At 43.1% G+C, this 26330-nt stretch overlaps 1 protein-coding gene across 2 annotated transcripts; it reads right to left on the reverse strand.

The window, feature by feature from the left end:
- On the reverse strand, positions 1-25854 carry LOC121550193. 2 transcript variants are annotated; one of them, XR_005996931.2, is made up of 12 exons: positions 25684-25854; positions 23069-23180; positions 22437-22530; positions 17546-17600; positions 11795-11935; positions 11202-11362; positions 9030-9128; positions 1545-1690; positions 1144-1319; positions 794-906; positions 566-653; positions 1-422 (listed from the first exon to the last, which is right to left on the reverse strand). XR_005996931.2 is itself a non-coding variant. In XM_041862326.2 (12 exons), exons 1-12 carry the CDS (start codon positions 25823-25825, stop codon positions 369-371), a joined length of 1377 nt encoding a protein of 458 aa, XP_041718260.1. In that variant the 5' UTR covers positions 25826-25851; the 3' UTR covers positions 1-368. The 2 variants fall into 2 exon arrangements, 1 of the variants encoding a protein (XP_041718260.1); XM_041862326.2 differs by having other exon boundaries at positions 1148-1319; positions 25684-25851.
- Positions 25855-26330: the final 476 nt, after the last annotated feature.

Below are 26330 nucleotides of genomic sequence, written 5' to 3' on the forward strand. Positions count from 1 at the left end.
CATTTCTGGGATCTTTTATTTCAGCTCATGAAACCAACACTTTACCTGTTGCATTTATATTTTTGTTCAGCATATATTCCTTAATAGACAGTGACCGAGTCCAGGCTTATATCCATGAGAATCTGAACAATGTCCAGATACTGGAATCATTAAATGCCTGTTGAAAAAAGTGGCATGTGTAGGGTTGCAAAGAGATAGAATATTCCCGGTAACTTTCTAAATGTACCAGAAAGCATCCCAAATTGTGCAATCCTAGGCATGTGAGCCCTTGACCAGTGTGATTATGAAAAGACTTACGAAGACATCCTACAAAACAATTAATGCATGAGAATGTCCGACAAGTAGATTTCCGATGGATCCGCCCCTTATCAGAAGTCATATTCAGCCGCACACTGCGCGAGATACTCCTCATATAGTTTTCCCTGTTGAAATAAGTTGAGAATGGTATACAGATGACATGTACGTAGCACATTTCATGCCTCAGAAATATATCTAATAGATACACCTGAATACACAGCTTCTTCAACCGAATTGCAGAATGAGAATTATTGCAATGAAATCTCACCTTCTTGGCTTTGACGACATCCTGGACGTAATCACTGTACTCTGTGAGGGTTCTCTTCTCCTTCTTCGTCAGAGTCCTATTCCCTTGGCTGAGGACACAATCACATGACAACGGCTGTCAATCAAAGTGGGAAACGTATTCCATGAGTGGGGAAAAAACGGCGTAAGTGATGGATTTCTGTGTGTTTTTTGTGCGTGAGAAAAAGAGAGAAACACGGATTCTGCTTACCGGGCAAAATACTTGGCGAGACATAAGAAAAAGTAGCAGAGTGCACCAAATATGATCACAAACAATATCTGGCCATCTTCTGGTATCCAATCCCACAGAAAGACCACTACACCCTGTTGAGACGAGCATAACAGCAGCAGTATTTAGAACAGTATTTTGTCCAGTATTTTGAGGCAAAGGAAAATTATTCTGATTCCGAGTCTGGGTTGGTCATGCTCATGACAAGTCTTAAAATGCATTAGAACAGCATCGTAATGCATCTACAGGAGTGCCTAGGGAGGAGGGGCTAGGGGGCGATTTGGAATTCAGGGTATGAATGTTACAGTCAGGGGTTAGGAGTCAGAGGTTACCTACCGTGGAGAGCCAAAGGGCTTTGGCCAGCCCTTCTCCCAGCAGCTCCTGCAACTCCTCTGGGGAGAGGGTGTTGACGATGAAGCTGAGAATGGAAAGGCACGGCAAGAGGATGCCCAGCGCCCCACACAGGAAGGAGTGCAGACGGACACTGCTGTTGAAACTCAAGTCCGCCCTGCAGGAACACAGACAGAGGCCAAGGGGTTAATGGAGCTTTGTGGCATGTAAAGGCAATAAGAGAGGAATAGCCTGGTCTCCTATTTTTGGGGTTCAGTGCCTTGCTCAAGGGCACAACAGTAGCGTGACACCAGCAACTCTCCAGTGGCCAGTTCAGGCCCAACCTTTTGGTTACTGGTCCACCTCTCAAACCACTAGGCTACCTATCGTTTCCTGCTCTTACCTGTCCTGGGCCAATTTGCTGTCGATTGTGGAGGAGATGAGGTCACAGTCCTTCTCCAGCTGGTCCAGTGTCTTCTGGACGGCCTGGTTGATGGTCTTCTCTATTGTCTGACACACTCCGTCGATCTGGTTCACACACCGGCTCAGCTGGACAACAGGACAGAGGAATAAGCAGCTAAACCTCTTGGTCACACAACATCATAATCCATAAAGTACACTTATTGCATTTGGGATTTTGAGTTTCAATTGACAGTGGTTATGACACTCTATGAAAGTTGAGTGTATTGGCCAGATTTAGTTGGAATAGTGATTTGGCAGTAATATAGAGGCATTTTGATCATGGTCCAAACACACCAAGACAGTCGTGAAGAGGGCACGACCTCGCCTATTGCCCCTCAGGAAACAAAAGATTTGGCATGTGTCCCCAGATCCTCAAAAAGTTCTACAGCTGCACCATCAAGAGCATCCTGAATGGTTGCATCACCGCCTGGTATGGCAACTGCTCGGCCTCTCGGACACATTAGGTCTCAGTGGTGTAAAGTATTTAGAGTTGAAGTCAGAAGTTTACATACACCTTAGCCAAATACATTTAAACTCAGTTTTTCACAATTCCTGACATTTAATCCTAGTAAAGATTCCCTGTCTTAGGTCAGCTAGGATCACCACTTTATTTTAAGAATGTGAAATGTCAGAATAATAGTAGAGAGAATGATTTATTTCAGCTTTTATTTATTTCATCACATTCCCAGTGGGTCAGAAGTTTATATACACTCAATTAGTATTTGGTATCATTGCCTTTAAATTGTTTAACTTGGGACAAACGTTTCTGGTAGCCTTCCACAAGCTTCCCACAATAAATTGGGGGAATTTTGGCCCATTCCTCCTGACAGAGCTGGTGTAACTGAGTCAGGTTTGTAGGCCTCCTTGCTCGCACACGCCTTTTCAGTTCTGCCCACAAATGTGACTCTGATTGAGGTCAGGGCTTTGTGATGGCCACTCCAATACCTTGACTTTGTTGTCCTTAAGCCATTTTGCCACAACTTTTGAAGTATGCTTGGGGTCATTGTCCATTTGGAAGACCCATTTGCGACCAAGCTTTAACTTCCTGACTGATGTCTTGAGATGTTGCTTCAATATATCCACATAATTTTCCTTCCTCATGATGCCATCTATTTTTTGAAGTGCACCAGTCCCGCCTGCAGTAAAGCACCCCAACAGCATGATGCTGCCACCCCAGTGCTTCACGGTTGGGATGGTGTTCTTCGGCTTGCAAGCAACACCCTTTTTCCTCCAAACATAACGATGGTCATTATGGCCAAACGGTTCTATTTTTGTTTCATCAGACCAGAGGACATTTCTCCAAAAAGTACGATCTTTGTCCCAATGTGCAGTTGCAAACCGTAATCTGGCTTTTTTATGGTGGTTTTGGAGCAGTGGCTTCTTCCTTGCTGAGCAGCCTTTCAGGTTATGTCGATATAGGACTTGTTTTACTGTGGATATAGATACTTTTGTACCTGTTTCCTCCAGCATCTTCACAAAGTCCTTTGCTGTTGTTCTGGGATTGATTTGCACTTTTCGCACCAAAGTACGTTCATCTCTAGGAGACAGAACGCGTCTCCTTCCTGAGCGGTATGACGGCTGCGTGGTCCCATGGTGTTTATACTTGCGTACTATTGTTTGTACAGATGAACGTGGTACATTCAGGCGTTTGGAAATTGCTCCCGAGAATGAACCAGACTTGTGGAGGTCTACAATTTATTTTCTGAGGTCTTGGCTGATTTATTTTAATTTTCCCATGATGTCAAGCAAAGAGGCACTGAGTTTGAAGGTAGGCCTTGAAATACATCCACAGGTACACCTCCAATTGACTCAAATTATGTCAATTAGCCTATCAGAAGCTTCTAAAGCCATGACATCATTTTCAGTTTAAAGGCACAGTCAACTTAGTGTATGTAAACTTCTGACCCACTGGAATTGTGATACAGTGAATTATAAGTGAAATAATCTGTCTGTAAACAATTGTTGGAAAAATTACTTGTGTCATCCACAAAGTAGATGTCCTAACCAACTATCCAAAACTATAGTTTGTTAACAGGAAATTTGTGGAGTGGTTTTAATGACTCCAGCCTAACTGTATGTAAACTTCCGACTTCAACTATATATATATATATATATATATATATATATATATATATATATATATATATATATATATATATATCCACACACACACACACTGCTCAAAAAAATAAAGGGAACACTAAAATAACACATCCTAGATCTGAATGAATGAAATAATCTTATTAAATACTTTTTTCTTTACATAGTTGAATGTGCTGACAACAAAATCACACAAAGATTATCAATGGAAATCAAATTTATCAACCCATGGAGGTCTGGATTTGGAGTCACCCTCAAAATTAAAGTGGAAAACCACACTACAGGCTGATCCAACTTTGATGTAATGTCCTTAAAACAAGTCAAAATGAGGCTCAGTAGTGTGTGTGGCCTCCACGTGCCTGTATGACCTCCCTACAACACCTGGGCATGCTCCTGATGAGGTGGCGGATGGTCTCCTGAGGGATCTCCTCCCAGACCTGGACTAAAGCATCCGCCAACTCCTGGACAGTCTGTGGTGCAACGTGGCGTTGGTGGATGGAGCGAGACATGATGTCCCAGATGTGCTCAATTGGATTCAGGTCTGGGGAACGGGCGGGCCAGTCCATAGCATCAATGCCTTCCTCTTGCAGGAACTGCTGACACACTCCAGCCACATGAGGTCTAGCATTGTCTTGCATTAGGAGGAACCCAGGGCCAACCGCACCAGCATATGGTCTCACAAGGGGTCTGAGGATCTCATCTCGGTACCTAGTGGCAGTCAGGCTACCTCTGGCGAGCACATGGAGGGCTGTGCGGCCCCCCAAAGAAATGCCACCCCACACCATGACTAACCCACCGCCAAACCGGTCATGCTGGTGGATGTTGCAGGCAGCAGAACGTTCTCCACGGCGTCTCCAGACTCTGTCACGTCTGTCACGTGCTGAGTGTGAACCTGCTTTCATCTGTGAAGAGCACAGGGCGCCAGTGGCGAATTTGCCAATCTTGGTGTTCTCTGGCAAATGCCAAACGTCCTGCACGGTGTTGGGCTGTAAGCACAACCCCCACCTGTGGACGTCGGGCCCTCATACCACCCTCATGGAGACTGTTTCTGACCGTTTGAGCAGACACATGCACATTTGTGGCCTGCTGGAGGTCATTTTGCAGGGCTCTGGCAGTGCTCTTCCTGCTCCTCCTTGCACAAAGGTGGAGGTAGCAGTCCTGCTGCTGGGTTGTTGCCCTCCTACGGCCTCCTCCACGTCTCCTGATGTACTGGCCTGTCTCCTGGTAGCGCCTCCATGCTCTGGACACTACGCTGACAGACACAGCAAACCTTGCCACAGCTCGCATTGATGTGCCATCCTGGATGAGCTGCACTACCTGAGCCACTTGTGTGGGTTGTAGACTCCATCTCATGCTAACACTAGAGTGAAAGCACCGCCAGCATTCAAAAGTGACCAAAACATCAGCCAGGAAGCATAGGAACTGAGAAGTGGTCTGTGGTCACCACCTGCAAAACCAGTCCTTTATTGGGGGTGTCTTGCAAATTGCCTATAATTTCCACCTGTTGTCTATTCCATTTGCACAACAGCATGTGAAATTTATTGTCAATCAGTGTTGCTTCCTAAGTGGACAGTTTGATTTCACAGAAGTGTGATTGACTTGGAGTTACATTGTGTTGTTTAATTGTTCCCTTTATTTTTTTGAGCAGTGTATATATAAACACTCAGCAAAAAAAGAAACGTCCCTTTTTCAGGACCCTGTCTTTCAAAGATAATTTGTAAAAATCAAAATATCTTCATTATAAGGGGTTTAAACACTGTTTCCCATGCTTGTTCAATGAACCATACACAATTAATGAACATGCACCTGTGGAACGGTCGTTAAGACACTAACAGCTTACAGACGGTAGGCAATTAAGGTCACAGTTATGAAAACTTAGACACTAAAGAGGCCTTTCTACTGACTCTGAAAAACACCAAAAGAAAGATGCCCAGGGTCCCTGCTCATCTGCGTGAACGTGCCTTAGGCATGCTGCAAGGAGGCATGAGGACTGCAGATGTGGCCAGGGCAATAAATTGCAATGTCCGTACTGTGAGACGACTAAGACAGCGCTACAGGGAGACAGGACGGACAGCTGACTGTCCTCGCAGTGGCAGACCACGTGTAACAACAACTGCACAGGATCGGTACATCCGAACATCACACCTGCGGGACAGGTACAGGATGGCAACAACAACTGCCCGAGTTACACCAGGAACACACAATCCCTCCATCAGTGCTCAGACTGTCCGCAATAGGCTGAGAGAGGCTGGACTGAAGGCTTGTAGGCCTGTTGTAAGGCAGGTCCTCACCAGACATCACCGGCAACCACGTCGCCTATGGGCACAAAACCCACCATCGCTGGACCAGACAGGACTGGCAAAAAGTGCTCTTCACTGACGATTTTGTCTCACCAGGGGTGATGGACGGATTTGCGTTGATCGTCGAAGGAATGAGCGTTACATCAAGGCCTGTACTCTGAAGCGGAGGGTCCGTCACGGTCTGGGGCGGTGTGTCACAGCATCATCGGACTGAGCTTGTTGTCATTGCAGGCAATCTCAACGCTGTGCGTTACAGGGAAGACATCCTCCTTCCTCATGTGGTACCCTTCCTGCAGGCTCATCCTGACATGACCCTCCAGCATGACAATGCCACCAGCCATACTGCTCGTTCTGTGCGTGATTTCCTGCAAGACAGGAATGTCAGTGTTCTGCCATGGCCAGCGAAGAGCCCGGATCTCAATCCCATTGAGCACGTCTGGGACCTGTTGGGTCGGAGGGTGAGGGCTAGGGCCATTCCCCCCAGAAATGTCTGGGAACTTGCAGGTGCCTTGGTGGAAGAGTGGGGTAACATCTCACAGCAAGAACTGGCAAATCTGGTGCAGTCCATGAGGAGGAGCTGCATTGCAGTCCTTAATGCAGCTGGTGGCCACTCCAGATACTGACTGTTACTTTTGACCCCCCATTTCTTCAGGCACACATTATTCAATTTCTGTTAGTCACATGTCTGTGGAACTTGTTCAGTTTATGTCTCAGTTGTTGAATCTTGTTATGTTCATACAAATGTTTACACATGTTAAGTTTGCTGAAAATAAACGCAGTTGACAGTGAGGACATTTCTTTTTTTGCTGAGTTTATATACACATACAGTACCAGTCATAAGTTTGGACACACCTACTCATTCAAGTGTTTTTCTTTATTTTTACTATTTTCTATATTGTAGAATAATAGTGAAGACATCAAAACTATGAAATAACACATATGGAATCATGTAGTAAACCAAAAAGTGTTAAACAAATCAAAATATATTTTATATTTGAGATTCTTCAAAGTAGCCACCCTTTGCCTTGATGACAGCTTTGCACACTCTTGGCATTCTTTTAACCAACTTCATTGAGGTAGTCACCTGGAATGCATTTCAATTAACAGGTGTGCCTTGTTAAAAGTAAATTTGTGGAATTTCTTTCCTTCTTAATGCGTTTCAACCAATCAGTTGTGTTGCGACAAGGTAGGGGTGGTATACAGAAGATAGCCCTATTTGGTAAAATACCAAGTCCATATTATGGCAAGAACAGCTCAAATAAGCAAAGCGAAACAACAGCCCATCATTACTTTAAGACATGATGGACAGTCAAAACGGAAATTTTCAAGAACTTTGAACGTTTCTTCAAGTGCAGTTGCAAAAACCATCAAGCGCTATGATGAAACTGGCTCTCATGAGGACCACCACAGGAAAGGAAGACCCAGAGTTACCTCTGCTGCAGAGGACAAGTTAATTAGAGTTACCAGCCTCATAAATTGCAGGCCAAATAAATGCTTCACAGAGTTCAAGTAACAGACACATCTCAACATCAACTGTTCAGAGGAGACTGTGTGAATCAGGCCTTCATGGTCGAATTGCTGCAAAGAAACCACTACTAAAGTACACCAATAAGAAGAAGAGACCTGCTTGTGCCAAGAAACACGACCAAATGTGAGATTTTTGGTTCCAACTGCCGTGTCTTTGTGATGAGACGCAGAGTAGGTGAACGGATGATCTCCACATGTGTGGGTCCCACCGTGAAGCATGGAGGAGGAGGTGTGGAGGTGCTTTGCTGGTGAAACTGTCAGTGATTTATTTAGATTCAAGGCACACTTAACCAGCATGGCTACCACAGCATTCTGCAGCGATACGCCATCCCATCTAGTTTGCGCTTAGTGGGACTATCATTTGTTTTTCAACAGGACAATGACCCAACACACCTCCAGGCTGTGTATGGGTTATTTAACCAAGAAGGAGTGCCATGGAGTGCTGCATCAGATGACCTGGCCTCCATAATCACCCGACTTCAACCCAATTGAGATGGTTTGGGATGAGTTGGACCGCAGAGTGAAGGAAAAGCAGCCAGGGGGGGGACTAGGGGTTGTAAACCCCCGGGCCTGATCAGCTACCTTTAGCAGCCTCAGGCCTGAGTAAAAAAAACGTTTTAAAAGGAGCTTAGACCACTGACTCCGGCACGCCTTGTGTACTTTCTGGTATAGTGGGGCCTCCCTCTCTCAGCGGAAATTAATTGGTGCAGGACGAATGTATAAATCCACCAACCATCCATCGCACAGCCTCACAACCATTGATCACCGGATGAGGGAGCGATCACTCAGGCCTGAGGCTGCTAAAGGTGGCTGATCAGGCCCGGTGGTTTACAACACCTAGTCCCCCTGAGACGGCATATAACTCTCCCAGCTGTCATAATACAAGTGATTCATCCTGTTCTCAGCGATCCACAGCCATCAGATCTCCTGATTGGGAGTGCCTAAAATCCAGACCTAACCCAACGATGTTCAACAGCTGAAGATCGATTACAGGGAGTAGGCTACACTTGACGGAAATGTTCTGAAACAACTCCATAGCCTCCCTCCAGAGGACAGTGTCATGGGTTTAATATTTTACTAAAGCAATTTGTTTTATTCTCATTCGTCCACTGTTCACATGGTTTCAAAATATAATTATTTTGCACATAAAAGCCTCATATCTATCCTAAATACCCTATTAATTATAAGTTCAGTAGAGATGTATAAAAATACTACTTGAATGACTGTCACATTAACTGTGAGGCAAGCCAAACAGGGACAGAGGGCGGTACGGTGGGTGGGCCTAAATATCCTGTGAAAAAACCCCAAGACATTTTGTTCTCATTGTACATACACATTGAATTATCAGGAAATGCTTTGAGAATGCTTTTCAACCTATATTTGTGACTTTGTGCAGAGATTTTTAGAATGTTGCCAGCCCTGATTATCTGGACTAGGGTCTTCTATATTGGACGAGGTCTCTGGATAGACTTGTCTAGCCTAAGTCCATGATGTCTTACCTTCTGGGGGTTGGGGATGTATATGGTGGGCATCTCAAAGCCACACTTGTTCAGCCCTGGTCGGCGACACAGTTCCTGAACTATCTGCATCATGACACGCTGTTCATGGGAAAACAACAAATTAAACAGGAAAGGTATTCTAGGTATTCCATGTATGCAATATTCTAAGCTTGGGGAAATAACATGTGCTATAATACATATTATAAGCTGGTTGATTTGAGCCCTGAATGCTGCTTGGCTGACAGCCGTGGTATACAGTGCATTCGGAAAGTATTCAGACCCCTTGACTCTTTCCACATTTTGTAATGCTACAGCCTAATTCTAAAATGTATTCAAATTGTTTTTTTCCCTCATCAATCTACATACAATACCCCATAATGACAAAGCAAAAACTGAAATATCCCACTTACATAAGTATTCAGACCCTTTATTCAGCACTTTGTTGAAGCACCTTAGGCAGCGATTACAGCCTCGAGTCTTCTTGGGTATGACGCTACAAGCTTGGCACACCTGTATTTGGGGAGTTTCTCCAATTCTTCTCTGCAGATCCTCTCAAGCTCTGTCAGGTTGGATGGGGAGCTTCGCTGCACAGCTATTTTCAGGTCTCTCCAGAGATGTTCGATCCGGTTCAAGTCCGAGCTCTGGCTGGGCCACTCGACATTCAGAGACTTGTCCCGAAGCCATTCCTGCATTGTCTTGGCTGTGTGCTTAGGGTCGTTGTCCTGTTGGAAGGTGAACCTTCGCCCCAGTCTGAGGTCCTGAGCGCTCTGGAGCAGGTTTTCATCAAGGATCTCTCTGTACTTTGCTCCGTTCATCTTTCCCTCGATCCTGACTAGTCTCCCAGTCCCTGCCGCTGAAAAACATCTCCACAGCATGATGCTGCCACCACCATGCTTCACCGTAGGGATGGTGCTAGGTTTCCTCCAGACGTGACGCTTGGCATTCAGGCCAAAGAGTTCAATCTTGGTTACATCAGACCAGAAAATCTTGTTTCTCAGAGTCCTTCAGGTGCCTTTTGGCAACTCCAAACGGGCTATCATGTGCCTTTTACTGAGGAGTTGCTTCCGTCTGGCCACTCTACCATAAAGGCCTGATTGGTGGAGTGCTGCAGAGATCGTTGTCCTTCTGGAAGGTTTTCCCATCTCCACAGAGGAACTTTGTCAGAGTGACCATCGTGCTCTTGGTCACCTCCCTGACCAAGGCCCTTCTCCCCCGATTGCTCAGTTTGGCCGGGCGGCCAGCTCTAGGAAGAGTCTTGGTAGTTCCAAACTTCTTCCATTTAAGAATGATGGAGGCCACTGTGTTCTTGGGGACCTTCAATGCTGCAGAAATGTTCGGTACCCTTCCCCAGATCTGTGTCTCGACATAATCCTGTCTCGGACCTCTACGGACAGTTCCTTCGACCTCATGGCTTGGTTTTTGCTTTGACATGCACTGTCAACTGTGGGAACTTATATAGACAGGTGTGTGCCTTTGCAAATAATGTCCAAACAATTGAATTTACCACAGGTGAACTCCAATCAAGTTGTAGAAACATCTCAAGGATGATCAATGGAAACAGGATGCACCTGAGCTCAATTTCGAGTCTCATAGCAAAGGGTCCGAATCTGTTTTTTATTTTTAATACATTTGCAAACATTTCTACAAACCTGTTTTGGCTTTGTCATTATGGGGTATTGTGTGTAGATTGATGAGGAAACATTTTGATTTAATACATTCTAGAATAATGCTGTAACGTAACAAAAGGGAAGGGGTGTGAATACTATCTGAATGCACTGTATCAGATCGGGTATACAAAACATGTATTTTTACTGTTCCTCAGGGGGTTGAGATATATGGCCAATATACTACGGCTAAGGGCTATGTGCAGGCACTCCGCGTTGTCCAGGCACACCACGTATACCACAGCCCTTAGCCGTGGTATATCGGCCATATACCACACTCCTCTGGCTTTATTGCTTAATTATGATGTGATAATAAAAGTACATGTAATAAAATTGTTATACAACACAGCAACTGCCATAATGTGCTTCAAAATCTAATCCATTCTGAACCAACTAGCATAAACCAACACGCATTTTTCACTACAGACATTGATCCAGTCACTGCATGGACAGCAGAGGGATCTAGATGGAGGTTAAATGGACAGTGCATCGTCGAAGAGTAACTGACCTGTCTGTCCGTCTCCCTCCCGGCTTCATCTGCCTTGCTGAGGTAGAAGCGCAGCTTGTCCGCAACCTTTTCGCTCAGCTTCTCCACAATGTTGAGCGTGCGCTTGCACAGCGCCTGGCCCATGGGGTCAAAGAACACAAAGACCAGGTCCGCCTGCTCCCCTGGAAAGAGGCACCCCCATGTAGAATGTTTTTATTTAAAAATAAAATTGTCACATGCGCCGAATACAACTGGGTGTAGACTTTACCTTAAAATGCTTGCTTACGAGCCCTTCCCAACAATAGCAACACAAGAGGAATAAAATAAAATACAAAAATGGAGCTCTATACAGAGTACCAGTACCAGATCAATGTGCAGAGGTAGGAGGTATTTGAGGTAGATATGTACATGAAGGCAGAGTAAAGTGACTAGGCATCAGAGTGATACAAAATATATCCTCTTTGTGATATCCCATCCTCCCCCACCCACCAACATACCATAATGATTACACAAGGTGATGCAGTCCTGCCTATGTGACGGGATCAGGGTGTGTGTGTGTGCATGTGTGCGTATACTGTATGTCAAGCCACACCAGCGAAGGGAATGAGTCATACCAAACGACGTGATAGCGCGGTTGACATCAAAGGGATAGACCATGTCCCCATCCACCAGGCCCGGTGTGTCCACGAACGTCACCAGGCTAAACTTCTTCTGCTTGGAGGTGGAGATCTCAGCCGACAGATAGTCCGTAACACCTACAACACAACAAAGTCAGCCGGCCCCAATTTGCTCCTTATCCCTCCCCCTATGCCCTAACCCTTTACCTTTATCAGATCTGTAAGGTCTGGATAGGTGTAAGCAGTGTAGTGGTGGAGCTTCCACCATATTGCTTCCACCTTACAGATCTGCAAACATTGAAGGGGCCAAGAGGAAGAGGTAAGGAGTGAATTGGGACTGGCTGTGTGCATACAGTGCCTTCAGAAAGTATTCATACCCCTTGACTTATTCCACATTTTGTTGCGTTACAGCCTGAATTCAAAATGGATTAAATATTAAAAATGTCTCACCCATCTACACACAATACCCCATAATGACAAACTGAAAACAAGTTTTTTTTTTTTTTATGTTTGCAAATGTATTGAAAATGAAATACATAAATATCTCATTTACATAAGTATTCCCTGAGTCAATACTTTGTGGAAGCACCTTTGGCAGCGATTACAGCTGTGAGTCTTTCTGGGTAAGTCTAAGAGCTTTCCACACCTGGATTGTGCAACATTTGTCCATTAATCTTTAACAAATTCTTCAAGCTCTGTCAAATTGGTTGTTGATCATTGCTAGACAACCATTTTCAGGTCTTGCCATAGATTTTCAAGTAGATTTAAGTCAAAAATGTCACTCGGACACTCAGGAACATTCACTGTCTTCTTGGTAAGCAACTCCAGTGTATATTTGGCCTTATGTTTCAGGTTATTGTCCTGTTGAGAGGTGAATTCATCTCCCAGTGTCTGGTGGAAAGCAAACTGGTTCAGGTTTTCCTCTAGGATTTTGCCTGAGCTTATTTCCATTCTATTTCTTTTTAATCCTGAACTCCCCAGTCCTTAACGATTACAAGCATACCCATAACATGATGCAGCCACCACTACGCTTGAAAATAGAGAGTGGTACTCAGTAATGTGTTGTATTTGCCCCAAACATAACACTTTGTATTCAAGACAAAAAGTTAATTGCTTTGCCGTGATGCATGTTTTGGAATATTTATTATTCTGTACAGGCTTCCTTCTTTTCACTCTGTCAATTAGGTTAGTATTGTGGAGTAACTACAAATGTTGTTGATCCATCCTCAGTTTTCTCCTATCACAGCCATTAAACTCTGTAACTGTTTTAAAGTCACCATTGGCCTCCTGGTGAAATCCCTGAGCGGTTTCCATCCTCTCCGGCAACTGAGTTAGGAAGAACGCCTGTATCTTTGTAGTGACTGGATTTATTGATACACCATCCAAATTGTAATTAATAACTATACCATGCTCAAATGGATATTCAATGTCTGCTTTTTATTTCTGACCCATCTACCAATGGTTGCCCTTCTTTACGAGACCTTGGAAAACTTCCCTGGTCTTTGTGGTTGACTCTGTGTTTGAAATTCACTGCTTGACTAAGGGACCTTATAGATAATTATACATGTGGGGTACAGAGATGAGGTAGTCATTCAAAAATCATGTTAAACATTATTATTGCACACAGAGTGAGTTCATGCAACTTATTATGTGACTTGTTAAGCACATTTTTACTCCTAACTTATTTAGGCTTGCCAATAACAAAGGGGTTGAATACTTATTGACTCAAGATTAAACTTTTCATTTGTAATTAATTTGTAAAAATGTTTAAAAACATAATTCCACTTTGACATTATGGGGTATTGTGTGTAGACCAGTGACAAAAAATCTCAATATAATCCATTTTAAATTCAGTCTGTAACACAACTGTCCACACAGTAAAGGAAGCTGGACTAAAGTGTGGCCCTTTCTGGAGAACTTGTGGGTGATCAATAAGAAGTGGAGTCCCGCTGAAGGCTGTCAGCACCAGTCTGTTTTATTTGTTGCCCATAAAGCTGCAGTGCGATCAATACTTGGAAAGCTGAGGATGCTGCCCGCGGTGCTAGTCTGCAAGAACTGTCTATTCTAAAAAAAAATTACTAAACGGTTTTGGATACACCTGCAGTAACAATTAGGATTAACCATTTGTTAACCATTTCAATAACCTTTTTATTGGATCCAGAGCTAGTAGTACACATTGTTTTACAGTGCAGTAGGCTACTTCACTAAAAACCCTCTCCTCAGGCAAAAACAAAACATGCCCTCAGAGATCAACCCTCAATTTGACTCGTAAGGTCTGAATTATGCCTTACAATCCCCATCTGCAGAGAGGCCTGTAGTAAGTGTTACCCACAACAGCTCTTCAACTGGCAGCTTTACAGAAGGGAGTGAGACATAAAGCTAGCCAGTGAAGAACGACTGTGAAGCAACGCACAGTGACATGACACATACACCATGTACTGTAGCTATGACTGACCCTCCCCCAACCCCTTCCCTCAGAATCAGAACAGGATGACTGTTGAGACACATACCCACCTTCCTCCCCCACTTGGGATGACACTGGGGCTTTTTCATTGCGAGAGGCAGGTGTTACCAGCCAGTATAAATCACAGCCTTGTGCTGCTCTTGCTGTTGGTGCACATTCCCAACATTCTCCTACATCAACATGGCTGCTCGGTGCTCGCTCCCCTAATGCGTCAATCTCCCCAGCGGCTCGAGACAAGATGAGATGTCTCCATAGATTTCCACCCACACAGCCCTGTCTCCAATCACAACACAACCAAGACTCAAGGACAAGGTCCCTTTCACGGCAAAACAGAGGGGCATGTCAAACACAGTTAATGAGGTCCAGCGCCCATTACTGCGCTCCAGTTGGGTCCAGTTATAAGACATTAAGCGTGCAGCACAGACTCCTGTGTCCGCTCCTATAGGGGTTAACAGACAGGAGACAACTTGTGCTACTACCGTTGTCAGTATGCAAGAAGAAGAACACCTAAAAATAGCCAATCAGATAGATTAGATACAGACATGCTGCCCCAGTATGGAATAGATTCCTTAATTGCAAGAGGCCCCAATAAGCTTCTTGAAAGGTGAAAAGGTAAAGAGAGTGATATTCTATTCTGGCCCTGTTAGCGCTGAGCTTGCCACCTCAGACAGAGAGGGATAGATATCCAGCATATCCAGTGCACCAGGATAAGGTCAAAGGCTGCAAAAAATGCTGCTTCACTGCAAGAAAATGTGACCCTGAGGGGCAGCACAGGGCAGGGGGCGTTTATATCAAGCGTCTCGAAGTAGGAGTGCCGATTTAGGATCAGTTTTGCCTTTTAGGTCACAATGAATAAGATTATAGGGACAGGGGGCGCTGATCCTTGTTTGATACATATGGCCCAACTGTGTTAAACCCAATCCAGGCAAACTCAAGTACTGTAGTATAGTATACCTAACCAGAGTTGGACCAAACTGACGGCTGTCAAAACGGATAACTTGACATGACATTTTGATGCTGTACATCAAATTTGAGATCTGAACGTAACCTCTTAACAAGAGATTGATTAAAGACTGCTGTTCCAACACTATGGAAATGATACTAAACGTATTACTTGATTAAACACCTGTTCCTCAGGAGTACACACTTGTTCTGACAAGAGTGTCAAGCAAATAGAGAAACTAGTCTTGAAAGACAAGTATAAACCAGCAAACAAATGGCAATAATCTCACGGAAGACAGATATCAAACAGCGTTTCGATGAGTCATCCTCCGCCGCCTAATAACATCTCAACATGTCTTTGGAGAGCGGCGTTGGCGTCGGTGGTGATGTGAAGATAAATAGCTAGCTGTATCCAGGACAGAACCATGATGATTCTTCAGCACCGGCGGGCGGCCTGTGGCTCCTCAGTCAGTGGCATTGGCTGCTGCTGGTGCCTTGGCTGCTCCATCTCTAATGGCCGTGACATTTCTCAGCTGCTCCTCCTCCTGACTCCACCGCATTGCCGTCGATGGGGCGTGTGACTTACAGCTCCGTACAGTAGTGTGCACTCTGCACTCTGTGAACCCTCTCTATCTCGCTCTCTCTCTGTACACATCTCACTGTCAATGTGGAGACACACTGAGCCGCACTGCACAGCCCTCCCCTGGGCTGAGACACCTTGGGCACACCCTCCAAGACCGTATCTACATTATTATTAGCAGCTACCTAGTAGCCACCACATTGGAGATCCAACCTACTGCAGCTACTCTATTGTCTGATGGTCCTATGTAATCCCAGTTTCACCTCCATCTTCCAAGATATAAATGACAGTGAAAAGCAACCACACAGAGTCTGCAGCACAGATGAAGTGGTAAACAACCCTGATATATTCAGAGTGCGCATACCAAATGGCACCCTATTCCCTATATAGTGCATACCAAATGGCACCCTATTCCCTATTTTAGTGCGTACCAAATGGCACCCTATTCCCTATTTTAGTGCGTACCAAATGGCACCCTATTCCCTATATAGTGCGTACCAAATGGCACCCTATTCCCTATATAGTGCGTACCAAATGGCACCCTATTCCCTATATAGTGCATACCAAATGGCACCCTATTCCCTATATAGTGCATACCAAATGGCACCCTATTTATTCCCTATAAAGTGCACTACTTCTGACCAGAGCCCAAACGGCTCTGGTCAAATCGTTTACCATATAGGGAACAGGGCTCTCATCGTAGTGTGCACTATTTAGACATCTGAGACGCAACCAGACTTGATGACTCAGAATTGAGCGTTAGTCATCAAGACGAACGACCTATAAGCTCTAGCGCCTATCAGACAGACACACCCTATGGAGGGAACCAAGCAGCAGTAGGTTACACTGGTCATGTTTGAACCAATACTTCAATAAGAAATCAATGCATTCCAAGTAGATTTGATGCAATGTTCTGATACCGTGGACAAAGTCACTTGGGTCAGATTTACAACTTTAAAAAGGTCCAATGTAGCCATTTTTTTCAATTAAAATGGTCAAAAAGAAACAAAAATAGCTTCTTTGCTAAATGCAATTTCTCAAGCAAGAATTTAGCTAGGACTGTCTGGGAGTGGTCTGAGTGAGAGAGGGGCCTAATTGGAGGAGCCTAATGGGAGGGATGTGTAACCTGAAAACTAGCTGTTGTTTGTTATTGGTCTATTAAAAACATATACCGCCTGACAGAGTGAAAAGGAAGCTGACATGTCTTTTCAAACAGCGCTTACACTAAAAGTGCATTATCATAATTTTCACAATTTCATAGTATTATTCCAACCTCAGTGTGGAAAAAAATTATAATAATAAATATATATATATATATATTTTTTTTTATATCACAGGAAAATCATATTTTAACTGCACTGTTCCTTTACGCCTTTGCAGCAGTGTAAAGTGTGCATTAATTACAGGGAATTAAAACAGTTTCCTGTGAAATGGTCTGTATTTACAAACAGGTGCAAAATCTCACTTTTAGGTGGTTCTGAGGTGCAACAAAATGTGCTTCCCATAAGAATAATGGACAGGAACACACAAATGTGTCATTAAGTTACAGGTGGGCAGACTTTCCTGCCACTGTGAAAATGACAATGGGTGGTTCAAAATAGGAATACAGCATAAAACAGTGAAATAGGCCCAATATAAAGCTGTGGAAGTTAGACGGCAATCAATTTTACTCTGTAATTACTTGCGCAAGAGAAAAACATTAATGGTGCCACAAACAGACTCGTACACTGGAAAGTATTTCCGATGACAGGGGAAACCCTACCTTTAAACTCCAGGAGTGGTCGGAAATGGGGGTAGAGATGGAGCGTGGCATTTCCCTGTGGAAGATAAAAGATGGTGAGAGAGGTGGTCGGAACAGACAGAAAATGTCTAGCTACGTGTGGACTTATTGGGAGCCCAGCCGGTCAAAAAGATGTCTTCCTCCTTGAGTAGCCAGGCGAGGCGATATTCTTGGTCTCAATGCCAGGGGCTTTGCTGCAGCTCGCGCATGGCTTTAAGCCCTTCCTGTATATAGCAGATAATCCTTCCAGTCCTTCACTAGAATTATATTATTCATCTTCATCTCTTTCACCAGGGGAGGGAGAAAGAGAGAAGCTTGTTGCCTAGCCCGAAAATACTGCAGATACGCCTCTCTCTCTCCGCTCTCTCTCTCTCCGCTCTCTCTCCCTGCTCTCCCTCTCTGTGCAGCCCAGCCCCTCTGAGGATGGAGCAGCATGCAGAGTGAGCCATCAGCTGAGGATGGAGCAGCATGCAGAGTGAGCCATCAGATGAGGATGGAGCAGCATGCAGAGTGAGCCATCAGCTGAGGATGGAGCAGCATGCAGAGTGAGCCATCAGATGAGGATGGAGCAGCATGCAGAGTGAGCCATCAGCTGAGGATGGAGGAGTGAGCCATCAGCTGAGGATGGAGCAGCATGCAGAGTGAGCCATCAGATGAGGATGGAGCAGCATGCAGAGTGAGCCATCAGTGAGATGGGGTGAGCCTCAGCTGAGGATGGAGCAGCATGCAGAGTGAGCCATCAGCTGAGGATGGAGCAGCATGCAGAGTGAGCCATCAGCTGAGGATGGAGCAGCATGCAGAGTGAGCCATCACCACTGTCAGTACCGTTAGGTTTACCCAGGCATACATGCATCGCTTAAGCCAGCAAGAAAAGTGGCATCTCATCGCATTGTACAACTATATGGAGTTAAAATAATGTCAAAACTAGATTTAATGCGTGCAACATTATCTGTGTGTTACGTGGCACCTGCATGCTTGGTTTTTGAAACTAATCTAACTCATACGAGCGCCATTTCACTGCACTGACATTGTTCAAGTCATAAAATTAAATTTTGTCCGATTTTTTCAGGCCTCAAAAGTAGAGTAATATGTCAAGATACAACCATGTCCCAATGTAATATACAATATATATAATAATATGTCATTTAGCAGAAGCTTTTATCCAAAGCGACTTACATTCATACGTGAATACAGTGCCCTCCGTAATTATTGGGACAGTGAAGCATCTTTTCGTCTTTTTGCTCTGTACTCCAGCACTTTGGATTTGAAATTATACATAGGGCAGACTATCAGCTTTCATTTAAGGGTATTTTCATCCATATCGGGTGAACGGTTTAGAAATTACAGCACTTTTTGTACATAGTCCCCCATTTTAGGGGATCAAAAGTATTGGGACAAATTCACTTATATGTGTATTAAAGTAGTCTAAAGTCTATTTTATATGGAATGTGCCTTAATGTGTTTGGACCCCAGGAAAAGGAGCTGCTGCCTTGGCAACAGCTAATGTGATTCCCTAATAAATACAAATACAAAAGTAAATAAATACAAATGGTAAATAATGTACTGTCATTTTAGAGTCACTTTTATTGTAAATAAGAATATATTTCTAAACACTTCTACATTCATGTGGATGCTACCATGATTACAGATATTCCTGAATGAATCGTGAATAATGATGAGTGAGAAAGATAGACACACAAATATCATACCCCCCAAAAAGGCTAACCTCCCTTTGGTAGAGCTGGTAGAGCACGGCGCTTATAACGCCAAGGTAGTGGGTTCGACCCCCAGGACCACCCATACACAAAAATGTATGCACGCATGACTGTAAGTCGCTTTGGATAAAAGTGTCTGCTAAATGGCATATTATATTATATTATTAATGTAATGGTGAGTGGTTAGCATGTCTTGGGTGTATGATATTTATGTGTCTAACTTTGACTTGTCATTATTCACAATTCATTCAGGACTATCTGTAATCATGGTAGCATCCACATTAATGTAGAAGTGTTAAGAAACATATTCTATTCTAATTTACAATAAAAGTGACTCCAAATATCACAATACATTATTTACCATTCATTTCTATTGGCCACAAAATAGTCTGAAACACAACCAAAACAAACAGCAAATGCATCCAACAAGTTTGTAGTCAAAAGCTTGGTGTAATCATTGCGTGCTAGGAATTTGGGACCAAATAATACACTTTTGACTACTTTAATACATATACAGTGAGGGAAAAAGTATTTGATCCCCTGCTGATTTTGTACGTTTGCCCACTGACAAAGAAATGATCAGTCTATAATTTTAATGGTAGGTTTATTTGAACAATGAGAGACAGAATAACAACAAAAACATCCAGAAAAACGCATGTCAAAAATTTATAAATTGATTTGCATTTTAATGAGGTAAATAAGTATTTATAGACTGATCATTTCTTTGTCAGTGGGCACACGTACAAAATCAGCAGGGGATCAAATACTTTTTCCCCTCACTGTAGTGTTTAAGTTAATTTGCCCTAATACCTTTGGTCCCCTAAAACGGGGGGCCTATGTACAAAAAGTGTTTTCCTAAATTCCTAAACAGTTCACCCGGTATGGATGAAAATACCCTCTAATTAATAATAATAATAATAATAATAATAATATAATAATATGCCATTTAGCAGACGCTTTTATCCAAAGCCACTTACAGTCATGCGTGCATACATTTTTTGTGTATGGGTGGTCCCGGGGATCGAACCCACTACCTTGGCGTTACAAGCGCCGTGCTCTACCAGCTGAGCTACAGAGGACCACATTAAAGCTGACTGTCTGCACTTTAACCTCATAGTCATTATATCATTTATAATCGAAAGTGCTGCAGTACAGAGCCAAAACAACCAAACATGTATCACTGTCACAATAATTACAGAGGGCACTGTACATCGACGTGTAGATCCAGCTATATGCCTAAATCCCAAATGAGTGGAAATGATTTGAAAGTGTACATTTAACATGACAGCACCAACGCTGTGAAGAAGATTTCCTGAATACAGTGGGGGAAAAAAGTATTTAGTCAGCCACCAATTGTGCAAGTTCTCCCACTTAAAAAGATGAGAGGCCTGTAATTTTCATCATAGGTACACGTCAACTATGACAGACAAATTGAGAAGAAAAAAATCCAGAAAATCACATTGTAGGATTTTTAATGAATTTATTTGCAAATTATGGTGGAAAATAAGTATTTGGTCACCTACAAACAAGCAAGATTTCTGGCTCTCACAGACATGTAACTTATTCTTTAAGAGGCTCCTCTGTCCTCCACTCGTTACCTGTATTAATGGCACCTGTTTGAACTTGTTATCAGTATAAAAGACACCTGTCCACAACCTCAAACAGTCACACTCCAAACTCCACTATGGCCAAGACCAAAGAGCTGTCAAAGGACACCAGAAACAAAATTGTAGACCTGCACCAGGCTGGGAAGACTGAATCTGCAATAGGTAAGCAGCTTGGTTTGAAGAAATCAACTGTGGGAGCAATTATTAGGAAATGGAAGACATACAAGACCACTGATAATCTCCCTCGATCTGGGGCTCCACGCAAGACCTCACCCCGTGGGGTCAAAATGATCACAAGAACTGTGAGCAAAAATCCCAGAACCACACGGGGGGACCTAGTGAATGACCTGCAGAGAGCTGGGACCAAAGTAACAAATCCTACCATTAGTAACACACTACACCGCCAGGGACTCAAATCCTGCAGTGCCAGACGTGTCCCCCTGCTTCAGCCAGTACATGTCCAGGCCCGTCTGAAGTTTGCTAGAGTGCATTTGGATGATCCAGAAGAGGATTGGGAGAATGTCATATGGTCAGATGAAACCAAAATAGAACTTTTTTGGTAAAAACTCAACTCGGTCGTGTTTGGAGGACAAAGAATGCTGAGTTGCATCCAAAGAACACCATACCTACTGTGAAGCATGGGGGTGGAAACATCATGCTTTGGGGCTGTTTTTCTGCAAAGGGACCAGGACGACTGATCCGTGTAAAGGAAAGAATGAATGGGGCCATGTATCGTGAGATTTTGAGTGAAAACCTCCTTCCATCAGCAAGGGCATTGAAGATGAAACGTGGCTGGGTCTTTCAGCATGACAATGATCCCAAACACACCGCCCGGGCAACGAAGGAGTGGCTTCGTAAGAAGCCTTTCATGGTCCTGGAGTGGCCTAGCCAGTCTCCAGATCTCAACCCCATAGAAAATCTTTGGAGGGAGTTGAAAGTCTGTGTTGCCCAGCGACAGCCCCAAAACATCACTGCTCTAGAGGAGATCTGCATGGAGGAATGGGCCAAAATACCAGCAACAGTGTGTGAAATAACCTTGTGAAGACTTACAGAAAACATTTGACCTGTGTCATTGCCAACAAAGGGTATATAACAAAGTATTGTGAAACTTTTGTTATTGACCAAATACTTATTTTCCACCATAATTTGCAAATAAATTCATTAAAAATCCTACAATGTGATTTTCTGGATTTTTTTTTCTCATTTTGTCTGTCATAGTTGACATGTACCTATGATGGAAATTACAGGCCTCTCTCATCTTTTTAAGTTGGAGAACTTGCACAATTGGTGGCTGACTAAATACTTTTTTTCCCCACTGTATGTACCAGTGGTGACTAACAGGCTGCAGTGATCATAGCTATGGCTATAATGAATGAGATTCATAGAGCCTGCAACAGTAAACCATTGGTAAGCAATTATTAGTATACCACAAGGTTTATTTTTATGCTATTCAATCACCACTGGCTGAACACGAAGTACGTTTTTCATAACATGGTTAAAAGTGCTTTGAGAGACATTCATAGCAGTGATGGCGTGGTGCTATAAACCTACCGTCAGTGATTCTCTTTTCCGACCACTTGTGATAAATGTAAATCCCTGCGTTTCGATGGCAACACCTGTTTTCTGTATATGTTCTTCCACATACCTGAAATGGCAGCAAGTGAAATTGGGTCAACAATTGTGTGAAATGTACTGCACATTGACAAATTCCATCACTGGGAAAATCCCAGAATCAAACTTACTAATTATTATTGATTTCAAATGTATAGGTGACTATGAGATTCATGATATCCTTTAGGATACAGTGATAATAATGAAAATGTTGTGAAACAAAAACAGAATCTTTACATGTCCTTTTTATTCAACAGACTCATACATCTACATTCTTAGGTAATTCATATCCTCACTAAATTGCTTGATACCTTTCTTTCCATTAGGAAATGTCTAGGATAATCACCTGATTGTTAGACCACAATGTCTAGGCTAATACTGTATCTTGTAGCACCTCCAATCCCTATGTGGACATTCGTCAGCCTCATTTTAACAAACATATTTGCCTCTCTCTCTCTCTCCCTCTCCCTCTCCCTCCCCCTCCCTCCCTCTCTCCTTCCTTCCTTACACGGCTCTTGATTGTGGCCTAGCCTGTGCTGGTCCTTAGCAGTTATATTGGGGAGCTATATTACCAATTAATAAATGAGCTTTTTCCAGCAGAGTGGTTCCCCATTATCATCACAATGATCTTCTTCCGTGGAGGAAGGAGCTGGAGACCCAGGTGGCTTGCTATCTTCACCAGCCCTGAACACACACAAACATACACAGATCAGGCGGCTTTCCTTTCTTTTGGACACTACTGTTACAGAATGGGTCAGGCAAGCCGTAATATCAAATGTAATCACATTTTATTTGTCACATGCTTCGTAGACAACAGGTGTGACTAACAGTGAAATGCTTATTTACGGGTCCTTTTCCAACAATGCAGAGTTAAAGATAAGATAAAGAATAAAAATAGTAACACAAGGAATAAATACACAGTGAATAACTAATAAATAAATATGATACTTTACTATATCGGAGTTAGGGTCATCCAGTACGCCATACTACCTGTCTTAACAGATAAGTGTTTCCGTCTGCCTCTGACATATCTGATTAAGACACTATACATAGAGAGCCGGCAGACAGGACTCCACTACATGAGAGTGGCATCAGAGGGATTTAAGCAACATTTGTTTTCACTCAAAGTGATCCAATGAACTACAAATAACAAAGTAATCTGTTATAATGGCAGTCTTTATTCGACACCTGCTTTAGGATACCTGACTTGCAGATACAGCCTGGAAACCAAGGCAATTCCACTATAACAGAATTATGTTTTGACTCAGTTTTTTTTTAATGTATGCCAAACAAAAACCATTGACTTCAAAGTTTAACAAACCATACAACTCTATGTACAAGGACTACTTTTAACAATTTCCACTGAACATTTTACAAAAACTAATTTAGTGGAAGAACTGTGCAGATGCAAACTTTGGTAACGGAATTACGGTAAAATCTCCCTCAGGTTTTTATGCAACCATGTTTTCTAATAACTCTTAAATATCTGCTCTCGAATTAAGATTCAAAGGTACCTGCAGAAAGAATGGGGTGTCAGTATGACATGGCACCTTGAGTTTGAAGAAATCTCTTATGGTTTTGAACTACAGTAAGTGAAGTGGATTTACACCCGGTAATGGAATTAAGGTAACAGAATTACATCATGGGTCCCTGATCTGTACTACACAGAAATGCATAATTATAGATATGAATGTCATTCTCCTCATGTTTCACATAGGTCTATGATAGTTTCAGATTTGGTTCAGTCCAGTCGGTCTGTGGACGTTAACATCAAGGCCAGGGTGGAATGACCTAATTCTGATTTCCCATTGTAGCCAATTCAGTTGCAGTAATTCCATTACAGATTTTTTGGTAATTCCGTTACCAATTTGGTAAAATAATTACGAATTTTAATCACTTAATAATTCATAAACAAAATTGATATCACTAGGTCTACAATTACTTGTTACATTTTACATTTACATTTTAGTCATTTAGCAGACGCTCTTATCCAGAGCGACTTACAGGAGCAATTAGGGTTAAGTGCCTTGCTCAAGGGCACATCGACAGATTTTTCACCTAGTCGGCTTGGGGATTAGAACCAGCAACCTTTCGGTTACTGGTACAACGCTCTTAACCACTAAGCTACCTGCAGCCCGGCAGGTAGCCGAACTTTCATTATCCTCCCTCCTCATGAGGGAGAGAAATTATAAAATATCTTAACGATATGTGGGTTTGTGGTTACGGAATTACAAGGAAATATTTCTTAAAATTTACAAAAGGTAAACAATTTCTCCAAAACTAAATATAAGTGTTGATATTAGTTGGCAGGGGTCTTTAGGTCAACATTATTGTGTTTTGATGTATTTCTGATATGTTTAAGACTTTTTGTGGTAGATGTTTTCTAAGACCCCATTTCATCTGTTTATCCAGAAATCACAGCCTTTACTTATGCCACATTTTTAAGATTAAAAAATGGTTGAAAAACGTATCTATGCCTTCATTTCCCAAAAATATAGACTCTTAGCTTTAATTTGAAACCCAATTTGATACACTCCTATAAACTTCACATATTGGTGGTGCTCATGGGTCCTTTCGAATGGAAATGACCATAAATCAAAAAAGGGGCCATATTGGCTTCAAGTCTGTGATGAGTCCTTGTAGACCCTACAGCCTACTTTGAACTACCATAGCCTCAGTTGTATTTGAACGTATGATGATGTTATCTAGTTTAGGGAATAGGCCATTAACATACAGTAGGCCCCTAGCCCCTGAAAGCATGATCTGGCCAACAAACTGTAGGCTATATTTCTATTTAAAATATGGCAAAGATTACATATGACCAATATTGTGCATTTTCCTTAATGACAAAAACACACCCAAACACTTGGTTAAAGGCTTTTACCACTGTAAAATACCCTACCCCTGGGATTCATTTCAGTGTTTGTTTGGGGTGAGTGACATTACTGGAGCGTGACAGACAACGCTTGATGATTTACATTTTTAGTCATTTAGTAGACGCTCTTATCCAGAGCGACTTACAGTTAGTGAGTGCATACATTTTGATCAGAGTAGAATATTCGAGCATGTGTAACACAAGCAGAAACTTTAAAATGAAATGCTACTTTGTTGCAGAGCAGACATGACGAATATGCACGGCTGTTATATTGATCATGTAGGCTGTGTGCAGCAATAGTTTGCTATTTACCGTTTTCGCTGTCGATATATAAATTGTGGCATTCTCTCAAGATTCGTTCACTGGGTGTGGTGATCGCGGATTCCAGAGGGTTTGCCACAGAACGGGGCTTTCTACCGCCCGACATGACAGTTGTAGAACTACCTTCCACCATCTTTCAAATGACAGGGGCACGATTACAGCAGTGTTGCCAACTCCTCAGTAAGGAAAGTAGCTATTGGCTGTCCTAAAAGTCGCTAGAAGTCGCCAAGTGACGTCATCACCTAATTTGCATAATTGGCCATGTGCATGTAATTGTGACTGACGCTGTAGGAGAGAGGAATAACGTCGTGGGAGAGACAAAAAGGGAGTAAAAAACACCCTACATTTACATCCCGCCCTGAATGTAAGCCAGGGCGGGATCAGCCAGCGCCGGCTTCCCGCATGCGCGATTCATTTTCAGTCTGGACAAGGAGTGGTAAACATCTCCTGCTCTGACTGCAGATGGGAGGGACTGCTACGGGAGGACTGGGCTGTGAGTGTTTCGGGACAGGGGTGGGACGTCAGCACCCGCTGCTCGTTGAGAAGAGTAAGAACGAAACGTGCTTTCACGTCAGAGTCTCCAATAACACCAGACAAAGTCGCTAAGTTGGCAACACTGGCACAGGGTCAATGATTTG

This window comes from Coregonus clupeaformis, chromosome 18, assembly GCF_020615455.1.
Source record: "Coregonus clupeaformis isolate EN_2021a chromosome 18, ASM2061545v1, whole genome shotgun sequence".
NCBI classification, from domain to species: Eukaryota; Metazoa; Chordata; class Actinopteri; order Salmoniformes; family Salmonidae; genus Coregonus; species Coregonus clupeaformis.

Excerpts from the sequence above, each read along its gene's own strand:
- LOC121550193 (XM_041862326.2), bottom strand. The coding sequence starts at position 25,825 with ATGGTGGAAGGTAGTTCTACAACTGTCATGTCGGGCGGTAGAAAGCCC. Across the intron at positions 17,601-22,436 it reads GGAAAAGAGAATCACTGACG|GGAAATGCCACGCTCCATCT; the intron begins GTAGGTTTATAG and ends TATCTTCCACAG. Across the intron at positions 1,320-1,544 it reads AGCAAATTGGCCCAGGACAG|GGCGGACTTGAGTTTCAACA; the intron begins GTAAGAGCAGGA and ends GTGTTCCTGCAG.